Source organism: Bemisia tabaci, chromosome 5, assembly GCF_918797505.1.
Source record: "Bemisia tabaci chromosome 5, PGI_BMITA_v3".
NCBI lineage: Eukaryota > Metazoa > Arthropoda > Insecta > Hemiptera > Aleyrodidae > Bemisia > Bemisia tabaci.
The window spans coordinates 6,250,727-6,264,049 of record NC_092797.1 but is presented as its reverse complement, the minus strand read 5'-3'; the positions used below and the strand labels follow the sequence as shown (position 1 = coordinate 6,264,049).

General features: G+C 36.8%; 1 protein-coding gene across 2 annotated transcripts; it reads left to right on the top strand.

Annotated features, from left to right (window-relative positions):
- The first annotated feature begins 52 nt into the window (after positions 1–52).
- LOC109034919 (HMG box-containing protein 1) lies at positions 53–12,956 on the top strand. Of its 2 annotated transcripts, none has more exons than XM_019048339.2 (7): positions 53–243; positions 2,203–2,453; positions 3,571–3,905; positions 5,347–5,815; positions 6,205–6,381; positions 7,858–8,012; positions 9,023–12,956. In XM_019048339.2, the coding sequence occupies exons 2-6, from the start codon at positions 2,230–2,232 to the stop codon at positions 8,006–8,008; spliced, it is 1,356 nt and encodes a 451-aa protein (XP_018903884.1). In that variant the 5' UTR covers positions 53–243; positions 2,203–2,229; the 3' UTR covers positions 8,009–8,012; positions 9,023–12,956. The 2 variants fall into 2 exon arrangements, with proteins under 2 accessions (XP_018903884.1, XP_018903886.1); XM_019048341.2 differs by lacking the exon at positions 53–243 and adding an exon at positions 322–758.
- Positions 12,957–13,323: the final 367 nt, after the last annotated feature.

Sequence of the window (13,323 nt, the reverse complement as noted above, 5' to 3'; positions counted from 1 at the left end):
ACAGACGTATGACAACCAATCAGATTAAAGCCACGGCTGACGTCACGTTAGTCCACATGCAGCCAGCCAGCCATGATTTTTCTGCATCCAAGTTTTGACCGTTCTGTCGAAATTGCATTATTTAATTTTCAGTAAATTAGGTACAATTTCTATGGATTTTTTGCACGAGTTTTATCTTATTTTCCTAAATTTCAATTTCGTTCACCGCTAACAAGCTTTATCGCCGTGCTTTTTCTCTCGCTGGTGAGCTCTCACTTTGATTATGTACCTCTTTCCAAGTTAATGACCTTTGTTATTATTGTGTTTGGCCTTGAATTTTCCAGTTTCTTGCGTGCCGATGCACCGTGGTAGAATCAATTTTATCTTCTTTTCTTTCGAATTCGAAAAATCGGAACACTGCCCCGGATTGTCCCGCTGCACTTATAGCTACAAAGATTTTCAATCTTAATTCTGGCTCTTAGCCTGCCATGCATGGATTGTTTCCACAATGGAACCGTTCGTTTCCGTAGCATAACAGATTGCCTCCAAAACTAAACGGATTTACACCCAATAATTAAGTCATCTCGTTTGAGGAAGCATGATTTTCAGACCTTGTACTCCAAACAAAAATATAACTGAATCTGTGCATGTCTTCTAATGCCAGGATGTAAGAGTGTTACAAAGTATAGAAGGACCGTACATCGTAACGGATCATAGTGGAAGTGGTTGATCTTCTCATGTGCAGGTTATTTGCCTTGTCCTCATCTAGAAAAACTATAGTAAGCACCACTTTTGTTGAAATTGAGTCATTAGTGATTTTTTTATACCTCAGAAATCTTTGTTTAGATAAGTGTTAGAGGTGTCGTAAGCAAAGTTGGCACTTGTTTACATTCCGTTCGCAAGCGACCAGGATGCAGTTGTTCAATCGTAATCGGAGGTTGATTACGTTCACGATTGGGCTATGGTCAATCCCCTATTACCATTACCATTGGAATTTCAATTATGATTGCTTGCAAGTGCAATGTAAGTAAGTGCCAACTTAGCTGATGACACCTCTAGTTATCTGCTACAAGCAAATCATTGAGCAAGGAGAGTAAACTACTAATGCCATGAAAAGTGTGCATCAGGCATCATAGGTATTTTCCGTAGGAAGAAGTAATCCCCAAATTCGGCAGCAGCAGGGAACTTGTCAACTGTTTTGTTAACTACTCTTTAGCTATGTTTAACTTTAATGAGTGCAGAAAAAGACACTTGGTCTCAGTGCAATGAAACATGCCTAAAATCTAGTTCCACTGTTCTCGGGGATTCCTGGGAAGATAGTAGATACCATAGCATGTGCCAATCTGCATCGTAAAAATTATTTTTCTACCTATCGAACCTTCCTCTTATTATGATTAGTGGATGTATTCCTTGTCTTCTTGTCAAAGTTTAACCAATATTAAAATGTTCATAGCCTTCTGCGACTTCTATGGAGTTCACAAATTGGTGCTCCTAATACTCTATTCTGAAGGAAACAATGTTATCATTATGTATATTCTCCATGCTCTGTCGTTGTTCTCTCTCCAACGACCTCCCTATGACTTTAATTTTTAACTATACGGGGTGTCCCAGGATTACTTACGAATATTGAAGGAGTCGATTCTTTGGGTCAAAAAAAGACGTTTTTGTGGCATACATTTTTTTCCAAAAACGCTTTCCCTGGGCACCACAACTCCCCTAACTTGGAGGAAAATAATTGTCTTTTTAACACTGCGGCATCGTTTATCAACCAATATTAATGAAAATTGGCAACCGGGCGTAATTTTTAGCATTCTTTTCATTTGTGACCTCCTTAAAAGGTAAAACTCATTTTGAGGGGGGTACCATACCTAAAAGTGGCCAAAATTAATGTTTCTAGCGACAAAAATTGATTTTTGACGGCATCACAAGATTCAGCGTTGAAAAATAGTGAGATAATGGCTCTGCATATTTTCGCTATAACTCATCGTTTTCGAGATAATAGGAGCTGTTAATAGAGGGATAATGGGGCCCCTACGGAAAGCGTTTTTCGAAAAAAAGTTATACCACAAAAAAGTCTTCTTTTGACCCAAAGAATCGACTCCTTCAATATTCGTAAGTAATCCTGGGACACCCTGTAGAACTATTGCCTCCTTCCTCTCATGAATTGATCCTGTAAAGTTGTTTGATCTTTATCTTGAAGCATAAATATTAATCTGCCATTAGGTACCCTTGTATAATCTGTAAGCAGAGATGACTGAACACCAAGCTGCCAGTATTTCCAAACCTAGCTGCAACATGGTGGAAGAACCCAAGGATCTCACATTGAAGACTGCTGTTAATAAAAAATTGAGGCCAATCCCTCCGCCGCTGAACCTGTCTCAGAGTAGTACATCAGATGTTCCTTCACCAGCCTCAGCAAATTTAGCTAGTCCAAAAAATTCATTTGCTCAAAAAAGCTTGCCATTTCGAAAAAGGTGAGCTTCTCTAAAATATTTTTCGCTTTATGTGCAAGGTTTGTGATGCCTTAATTTTTATTTTACTCAAAATTTTTCGAACTTTGAAATCCTTGAAATCCAGAAATTAACCCAATGTGCTCAAAGGTCTTAGAATCTCACATCAACTGGTAATTTTTGAACGTTTTGACGGATTTAACAGAAATCAGCCTAATCATGTCAAACATTGCCTAATTTCCTCTCTTGTTTCATTTTTCAAGAGGAAAGTAACTATCGTTCTGACTTGAAACTTTGTGAGCATATTCTGCATTAGCCAGAGAAAATGCACAGAAATTCTCAAAAGGCATTATGTTTTTTGGTTCTCTGTTGAAAATGCAGTTAGGTTGATTCTGGTTAAATTTAATCCTTTGGGAAGATCACTTGGATTGCATTTTGCAAAAAGGACCCACTAGCATTGCAATGTTGCTAAGATAGTGCAACTTCTTTTGTCTTGGAGGAAAAACCCGATTATCCATTAATAGTTTCTATTTTACTTGCTAAAAACTGTTTTTAGACAAAAATTACCATCTAAATTTCATAGTTTTTCACGATTTCCGCAATTTTATTGTAAAAGATGAAGTTGCACAGTCTTAGCATCATTGCAATGCTAGTGGTCCCTTTTTGCAAAATGCAATCCACTTGTTTCTCTCTCTCTTTTGCTTCATAAACAGTTTTCGAAACTCACAGGCGCCAAATGCGCCTTAGAAATCGGTCATGGAGCCTAAAAAATGAAGGCTCTATGCCAGCGTGGCCCCTATAAATTGCCCCCTCCCCCCGATTTTTCGAAATTTCTCCGAAGTCACAGCTTCTTGTTCTGTAACTAAAACATCTTACGTCTAACATTTCATTGAGTGCTCCGTGATATTTAGGAAAAAAGTCAATGTGGCCCCTGTAAAATCTTCAACAGCCCCTAAAAATCAAGCTTGATGAGCCTCATGGCTCCTGAAACTCAGAGATGAGTTTCGAACACTGTTCATAAACCTCAAAAGTGTCAGATAACTAGCATCATCCAAACATTACACACCTGCTTCACAATAGAGAAGTAGTAGACAATAAGGAAAAAGGACAAGGGAACTTACTTTCAATCTCTTTGTTTCAGAGCTCACAGCACATCTGATTCTCCTCCTCAATCTCAAGCACAACCTCCACAAGTAAAGCTTCAGAATGTGCTGACACCATCATGGACTATTCCTGCATCATTCCAAACCCTATTTGAGTCCACTCCAAGCCCTATGGATTTTCGTCTGCAAGATGTCGTTCCGTACCCAAACTTTGATCAGCGCCTAGCTCTCTCAACTTCAGTTCTTTTGAGTCCTGCCCCATCTTCCGTCGGGAGCAGTAGGGAAGAGTTGCTCCTTGAATCAGTGCGAGTTCCTTCATTGTCTCATTACTATCCACAGCAGATCTTCCCTGTTTGGCATTGCTTCATCTCAGGTAACAAAGGAGCAATCCCATTTTACAAGTGACTCTTTTCTGAGATACTTTGCTGGCGTAAATTATTGGCTATCTGCTACATGCCGATTGTTTTACTTGATAAGCTCTTTCTTAGACATCAAATCGATGGATTTCTGTGTAATGGTATGCTCACTGCATTTGTAGTTAGGAGTCCAATGTGGCCATCGAGTGTCTTCAGGACATGGCAGGCAAATTCCAGGAGTATAGAAACTTCTATATTGCCATGTTGTAATTATATTATTTTGTCCATCCCTGTTTAAAGTAGCATGTTGGCTCAGCTACTTCAGCCAGTGCCATTTAAGGGATCAAGATCAACTTCAGGGTGGCTTTTTTCTTAATTTTAATCCTTAGAAAAGGAGGTTTCATCCATAGCTCACAAGAGGAACTTCTGCCGCCTCTGATTGGGCTGAAAATATTGGTACGAACTCTTTAAATGGATCCATTAGACCCGTATTTTTTTGTTTTTTCCAATGCGCCATGGAAATACCCCAAAAAAATTCTGAAAAGTCCGGTTTTGACTGCGCTGGAAACCTAAAGTGCACCGGGAGGGCTGGGTGAGGCAAAGGAGCTCTACTTCCCCTTGCCCAGCCAGCCCAGCATACACCATACACGAGCGCTCAAAATCAGACTTTTCGGAATTTTTTTAAAGTGTTTCCAGGGCGTATTGAAAAAAACAAAAAAAAAACACGGGTCTCATGGATTCATACAAAGAGTTGGTTTGAATTTTTTCAGCCCGATCGGAGGCGGCAGCTTGGGAAGTTCACCTTGTCAGCCAAAGTCAGCGTAATCCGAGGAAAAGAGATCCAAGTCAAGGTTTTTGATGATAGATCAGGAAAAATCAAGGAATCTTTTGCTCTTCCAAAGAATAGTTTCTGACAAACTTTCGCAGTAGAAAAATAGACGTTTAAAATTTGCTCGAAGATAGAGTGGGGTAAAAAGTTGACTCAATACACTCTAATAATCCATGAGTTATAAAATACGCATAATTCACTTCAAGATAGCAATTTTTGGATATTAAGAATCAGGGGTGCAGAAAGTTCCTAAACATCAATTGATAGCCACTCTCCGGAGTTTCTGCCACCTCGCCAAATTTTCAAGTTTTTTCGGGGAAAAGTGCTTGATTTCTTATCTGAATGTGTGATTTTCCCCCATTTCATTCAAGTTCTAACAAAAAAGAAAAAATCATCACTTTGAAAAATTGCCTACTTGCACCCTCTTTCTGAAACCTTGCTCTGGAGAATATCTTCATAAAATTTGTGTCTGTCAGAGACAACTTCTCTTCTCTCTGTTGGAGGTTTGTGAAATTTTGTGGCCAACTTCATTATTACTGAACTTGAAAAACGAGGCAGATAAAAATTAGTTTAATTTCTATCAGCAACCTTCCCACTGAACCTATAGATGATCTCATTTTCGGCTTTAGGTACTAAAATCAAGCTGCCAGCCAAAGCAGGAGAAAGCAATTTGAACAATGATGACTGGCGCCTAGTTGATGACTTACCGCACTCCAAACTGCGACCAGACTGGCCTGGGAAACTCACTGTTGAGCAGATCTTCATTATCAAGAATGACTGGAAAAAGGTTGAGGATGGTTGGAAGAAGGTTGAAGAAGGATCAACGTTCGACTTCCGAATTAAGTTCAGTTGCCCTGATGGTGAACTTGAAGCTCTCTGTCTCGGATCTCAGATGTTCTTCACGACTGACAATATATGGTGCTGTTTAAGTGTAGACAGGTTGCGTGGCAATAGTCGATTGCTTCAGGTAGGCGACATCTGTTTGCCGCCATCTATGATACAACCAGCTCAACTTCTCCTATCCTCTCTGGATGTTAGTGAGCGTTTGTACTTTCCGTTTGTTCCTGCCTCACCAGATATATGTGATCGAATGCAACGGTAAGCATTTAGAATGTTTTTCAAATCATGTATATTTAAAAGCATAATGGTTCCTTCACCATAGTTATATTTTTTGTAAGGTATCATGATCGATTCTTATATGAATTTTCAATAATGGCACCTCCAGCCAGGGGTGCAGAAAGTTCCATATCATCCCTGAAATTAGATTTTTCTTCTCCCAAAGTCAATCAACCTTCCTCCCTTGTAACCTAAAATCACAATTGCCTCCCTCTGGAGACTAAAAAAAATTTTCCAGGGAGCTCAACAGACCATGCGCAGTTTTTTAGTTAAAAAGAAGAATCAAATGTTAATTTTAAAATGTTGTTGAATTAAGTCTACAGCTGTTTTCTCTGAGAGTCCGAATTTCAAAACCATCGCTGTTCCTTTAGTTTCAGCTTTCCAAACTGTGCGGACGAGCCATTGCCGATGCTTTCTCCTCCCACTACACCAACGAGAGGAACCCAAGCAGTTCCTGACAAAGCGAAGAGACCGATGAACGCTTTCATGCTGTTTGCCAAACGCTATCGTTTAGAACTAATTCAGTCAAATCCTAGCAAAGATAACAGGTACTTGAGTCATTTCTTAATCAATTTTATACTAACGCTTCTCTTAATCAAATAGTAGGTTTCCAAAAATAACTCAATTTTTATAGGCCCAAATGATAGTTCTGTGCTTTATCTAAAAATTCTACACACTGGACCAAATAGAGAACATATTAATTTATGGATAGAATCAGGGGTTGCCAAGAGCTAGTAGACTTCAAGCCAGTCCAAGTAATGAAGTGCACCCTATGTTAACATTTTCAGAACATTTTAAATGCTTGATCACATCGTCGTCCAAGCAGGAGTTGATGAACTTAAATATGAAAACAAATTTGATCATTTCAGGAGAACCCTGCATTCTTGAAACAGTTCAGCGCTGCACTTCTCTAAGATATGGTCAATATCCTCACCGGAATGTTTTGAAAATCATGGAATCTTTCAAATGAGGAAACAGGGGTGTATCTTTCAGGCTTCCAGCAGCCTGATTGTTGAAATTTTGTGGTTGTCGGGTAGACATAGGTTAAAAGGCGGAACGTGATTGGTCGGCTATATCTTATCGCTGCTTTGTCGTGCCTATGTCGGGTGGAACTCACGACAAACTGAAGGCAGCTCTTAAGTTTCTGACAGTATGTCATCCAATCCACCTGACAAAGGCACGATAAAGCAACGATGAGACATTGCCGACCAATCATGCTCCGCCTTTTAACTTATGTTATCTATGTCTACCCGACAAACACAAAATTTCAACAATCAGGCTGCTGGGGTCAATAATCCTCCTGATTGTGGGATCGCGGGTTGTGAGGAAACTTGGAAAGCCGCCAAAAAGAAATCACTATATTTCTGCAAAATTATAAATTTGTCCCCTGCCTATTTCACAAAATTGTACAGAATTTTGTCTAAAAAATGATTAAATTGGATCTTTGATGGTAAATAATAACTCGTCGGATTGTGAAAGTTGTGTTTCTATATTCTTGGAAGTTTCCAAAATGTTTTTTATTCATTTAAAAGAAAGAGGTTGTCACTTTTCTTGGAAGGAGCTCAACCCCGATCCAGCAATTTTTGGAAAGCTTGAAAGATTGTCGATCCTTGCAGGCTTCCACATCAACAAACTTGCAACAAAATTTCCCTCCAAATTCAAAAGTGATGATGTGTTTTTTTTTCTATAATTTTTGACTATTCTTTCTTAAAATCTCCAGTCTCTCCTCTTTTTTAGAGGCTTGCCACATTTTCTTGGACCAGTGCCTGCCCGGGCGACGGGCGTGTGATTGGGCGTTTTCTGCATCCTGTGAGAAAATTAGAAAAATGTTTAATTTTTACATCACTCCAATAAATCTATAATAATTTTTAAGAGCTTCATGCATTTAAAGGATTTAACATTTCCCCAAATCCCTGAGTTTGCGCTCAAGCAAATGATTCAAAGTCAATTAAAGGCTGGATATGAAACCTTTACACTGAATGTGTTCAAGCTTTCCATACTCATGTGTATTCATTTGGTTGCAGAGCAATCAGTGTTCTTTTGGGTGAGGCCTGGCGGCAACTACCACAAGCAGAAAAGGATGTTTATATCAATGAAGCGAGATCTTTGGCTCATCACCAGAAACTGCTTCATCCGGATTGCTGGAAGCGAAAAAGATCTCATTCCACGAGTTGATGAGGTAACTTTCAATTCTCTGCACGGTAACTATTCTTTTGTAGTGCCTTGTAGTTAGCATAGAATAATTCTTTGCTTCAAGTTTCAACAAAACTAAAGATAACTAAGTAAAACTTGTTATATGCCCTTTCGTTGACGAATATTGCTTGGTTACCTGTGAACTCAAAGACCATGCTCTCTGGTCCCTGCACAACTTGAGACATAACCATAATTGTGTAAATATGGTACAGCTTTGTATCGTTCATTTTTTTTTTTTTTTTTTTTTGCTAAGATGCTGCAAAAAATTTTCTGCTCTTTTATTAATTCTTCGTTTTTATCTTCGGTTTGAAAGAAAGAAAAGAAAAAAGTTTCCAACAGCGGCACAAAAAAAAATGAAAAGCTACGTGTGACCTAATTGCCTGAAAAAAACAAACGGCAGAACTTTGCTTATTGTCTCTATGCAGCTAATTATTTCTCAGATTTTTGCGTCAATACTATGGTTACATCTTGGATCGTACAACTATTAGACCTTCTTGTAAAATCGTTTTAGATGTTGCCAAGTGGTATTGCTGGCAAAAGAGCATTTGAAAAGTTTCATCACCAAAATGAGAATAAATTGGTGATATGTTGCCGCACAACCTGCATACGAACTGCTTTAACTCGGCCAGTTTATGTTTTAATAAGCTAATCTTGGTTTCTCTCAATGAGTCGTAGATCAACTCAATGAATTGCTTGGTTTATGAATTACAGCACCAGTTCAGATTATTCTGGGGCATCATGGTTATGGGTTTTTTTTTTTTTTTTTTTTTTTTTTTTTTTTTTTTTAAATTTATTTTTAAAGCCATACTACATGTTCAATCCTATTTATAAATTTGCAGAATCACTTTTTGAGAACAACTGAATTTTTTATTATTTATTTAATTTACCCTTTTTTCGAGCCTGCATCAAACATAAACAACCATCAGCAATATTTATTCATTTCTCATTTGTGAAGAATAATCTGCATTGACAGTGTTGTTAACTTTGCATTAACAGGTTCCTATGGTGAAGCTCGTCAAGATGAATTTAGACAGAAAAAGCCAAGCACAATACAAGCGAACATCAGTCGAAGTTCTTGGAATCAACAAGCAGTTTCCCTCTATTTTTCTCAGTATTTTACTATTTTCTCTCTCTGATCATCTGCGAATTTTATTGTGCCTTATGTTTATTTTTTTATAATATTATTAATTATTGTATCATCAGATAATTGACATTTTATTTTTACTGTACATGTTCAATTTAGATTTGTTGAATTTTTACTATTATCAACTCTATTTTTAGCGACTCTCGACAGTCTTTTTCCGATTTTTTATTTTATATGGTGCTCATCATCAATTGGTTTGCTTCAAAATCAGGTGCGAGGGATTGCCCTTCAATTTCTCAAATTAAATTGGGAAGTAGATTTGGTCTCGGACGAATTTTTTGCTTCCTAAACACTGCGGCAGGCAACCTGTTAAAAAATTGAAACGCTAATGCAGTCTATCCACTCAGTTGTGGCATCTCATGAAAAATGAAGCTGATACATTGTAACATGACCCAAGAAAATATACTTCAAAGATTTATTAATGCTTGATACCACAATTTATGAAGAATCATCGAGTCTTTCGGGTACTTATTTTCAGGGTTTTTCAAAATCTTCATTTATAATGACAACCTACAGCTCAATTCTTACTGATCATGATTTTTAGTAGGTGACCTATAGTTAGCCTATGTTTCAGTCATGTGTTGATGTATCTACTGAACAAAGCTGTATTCTTTTTCCCAAGCTGAAATATTTTTTTGTGATGCCAGTTTTGGTGCATCTGCATTAACGCCAACTTCAGTCCATATTTAGCTCGGATTTGGAAGGTTCCTTCGAGAATTTTTTAGTGCCATTATTTGAAATGAAATCTCTGAAAAAATTATCAAGGCCATTATGTTTTTTTTTTTTTTTTTTTTTTTTTTTTTTTTTTTTTTTTTTTTTTTTAGGATAATCAAGAAAACATTTAAACTCAAAGACTGTTTAAACTACTCATAGAATTTTTATCGATTTCAGAAAACCACTCATGACTGTATGATGTGATATCCATACTTGACCGTCCATAGGAGAAGGAACGTAATAGTAAAAAGCTCTGTAATTGAGGTACTACTATGTCAGGGATAAATGCTCTTTGCTAAGTAATAATGGAACATTTGGCATAAGTAGATCGTTCGGAAAGACATCCTAATCACGAAGGCAATCATAATCTACCTTCAAAGAGAACTGATAATTGCTGGCTCAGATTAACAATATGGGGAGGAAACTGTGTGTATAGAAAAAAGTTACAAGGAAGGTTTTGAATGAGGCTTGAAAATTTTTCGTAAAGTGCTTCATTTTTTTTTATTCTTGAGGATGCATGACCATGTCAAGATGTTGAACCTAATTAAAGTTTCGACAGTCTAGAATTAGCATTTTTGTGTTTAATAGCGTGCAGTTTGAAGGGAAAGCTGTACAATGTCACAACTTTATTCTTCAGGACACTAGAAAGCACTTTCCACAGATACCTCGGGAATTCTCAACTCAAGTTAAAGAAATTTGCTCTGCTGAAAAACTGGCTTCCATGCCTCAATAACTCCCTTTCCTTTGGGCGGTCCACACATCATGCGTTGACTACGATTTAAAGCTTGCATGTCCCATTAATGACCAAAATTTGAATTTTTGTTTTTATTTGATTAAGAAGTGCCCCCCTTCCCAGGTCATCATGCAGGTTTACACTGGGCAGTTACTTTGTAGGCCCAGCGCTTTGTTCTGCAATATTTTTACGAGTGGAATCATATTTCACATCTTAATTTGTTTCGGATATCTTTATGTATACGTTAATGTGTGTAGAGTCAATGACCTTGGTTGTCCCAGATACCTGAAATCGGAGAATGAGACGGATCTTGGTAAAATCTTTTTTGAATGAACATCTTCAGGTCTTATTATTGTTCTAATGCATTTGTCTTTTTGCTTAAAATTCTACTTAGCTGATGATGGATGATATGTATGAAAATACATATATGTGATACGAAAAGTTGGAAAGAATCCTAAACACAGCGCTGTCAAAAACCTTTACTCATGCATGACAATGTATGTTTTTTTCCTCCATTCGCTGATTTTTTATTTTAGATTAAGATGAGAAAGAGACCTAGGAGAAACTTCAAATAGGGTTTTAAAGTTTTCCCACTACTCTTCTCAAATTTTTAATTTTTTATTATTTCGGATATTTAAAAGAATGATCCACACAATGAATCATAGACAAGGTATGAATTAAATCACTGCGCTGTATATTTTCTTCTCAAAATTTCACAAGGAAAGGGAATTACACAATGGAAAGTCTGATAATCAACACCTGAACAAGATGTAAGCGTTTATAATTAGTATTAGTCAAATCACTGAAATATAAATGACGCCTTGACGTTAATCGAACTTCCATTTAATCAGTGTAAAAACGCTTATCAATACCTCAGCCAGGAGTTGATTTCTGAACTTCCCATTGTGTGAATTACTTTTAATGTTAGATTTTGAAGAGCAAACATGTTTTGTCAGACCTTGTTTTGTGGTTCCTTTTGTCATGTGTATTTTATTACCGGTTCACTATTCAAGCTGCATATCTTAAAAACTCATTTTCAGTTGCAATTTAGTGCCTGTTACATTTTGATGCTCTCAGATATTTCTTTAAGACTTTACAGGCATAACTGACTTGCAGAAAAGTACTGTATGAGTGCAACAACTTTTTAAGTTTGCTGGTGTTTTAATTTTTAACACTTATGGAAGTTAGAGTCAAGTAACATTGCAGCATTCCAGGAAGTAGCAATAAACATCTTATTTTTATTCTAAATGTGCGTATAAGTTTTTTTATCAATCCCCCCCCCCCCAAAAGCATTCTGTTCAAAAGTTCTTGGAGTCAGTCTCTTAAAGCCAGTGGCATCTCAAAATGATGGGACTTTAACCAGCACTGAATTGCAATTGAAAATGTTTGTATCCTTTCTCTGATCACCTGAGGTGCTCTCAGCCTTGCTCTCAAGGTATGAAGATAGTGTGAATGATCTCTGATACTGTAGTTTGAAGTTTTGATCGAGACTGTGCCTTAAAAAAGTTTCCAGTATATTTTCGTTACTTTTACGGAACAAATGGATCTTTTTTATCGTTGGAATTTATTTTGCTACTCTTTTTGATAGAATAATTTACTTGCTCATTCAATGTATAGCTTATATTGTAAATATTGTGATGTAACTTGTTATATATTTTGTATTTATACAAAATTTGAATGTAATATTGGAAATCTATTGTGAATATTTCTAGTTCACAAATATTTTTCCCTTGTTAAATTTTATTGATTAGTGTCTAAATAGAAAAAGTTTTTAATCTTTGATGATCGAGCTTGAACAGTTATATGTCCTGTGCGTCATTTCGTGGCTTTAGCTTTTTTCATTCTTCAAATTTTGATTTGCTTTAATAAAGTGTACATCCTTGCTGGTGTAGATGAACAGGGTAACAATTTCAATGATCAGCAACTGTATGTACAACATTTTTCTATTGTCATATTGATTTGCACAAATCATTCCGATCATTAGCTTGAAGGTGTCCTAAATAGCTAACAGTCAGGAAAGATCCGATAGATTGTAGATGTAAACTTCACTTTCAATGTTCTACTCAAAACAATGAATAGGATTTGAATCCATCAGATGAACCTGCTTTGAATAGTTAGTTACGGTATAATAATTCAATCCATTTCATCCATGTGTTGCCTAGCGCTCCGGAAATCAATTGAAGAGTGCCAGGAACTTAGACTCGAACTTAAGTCTTTCTCAATTAATATTAAGGCATTGTATCATTTAATGCATTCTGTTTTATGAATTTTTATTGCTCCGAACTTCCACTGACATTGTTACAATTATTCTGAAATACTAATTAAATTTAAATGTCCAATTTTTGAAATTGTTATTTTCTCCCTCCCAGTTTTTTGAATGGAATGAACAATCAACCTTAATTGGCCCCTATCTGAGCCTGCGTTACATGTGCGTTTCAGAGGAGAGGATATTCAGGGCTGCGTTGCATAAAGAATGGAGGCACAATGAAAATTTAGGATGAAAAATCAATTCGAGGTGGCAAATTTTCATCTGGCAATTTTTTTGGCATTCTGAATTCTTTTCATAGAGGTGCAGATCTGTATCATTTAAGGGGGAGGGGAGTCAAATACATAATCCTATTTTTAGTGGTGCGTTTTTTACGAGGGGTTCTGCACATTGATTTTGAAAGTTTCAGTTTTTTGAGTGAATTAGTTCGTTAGTTGTAA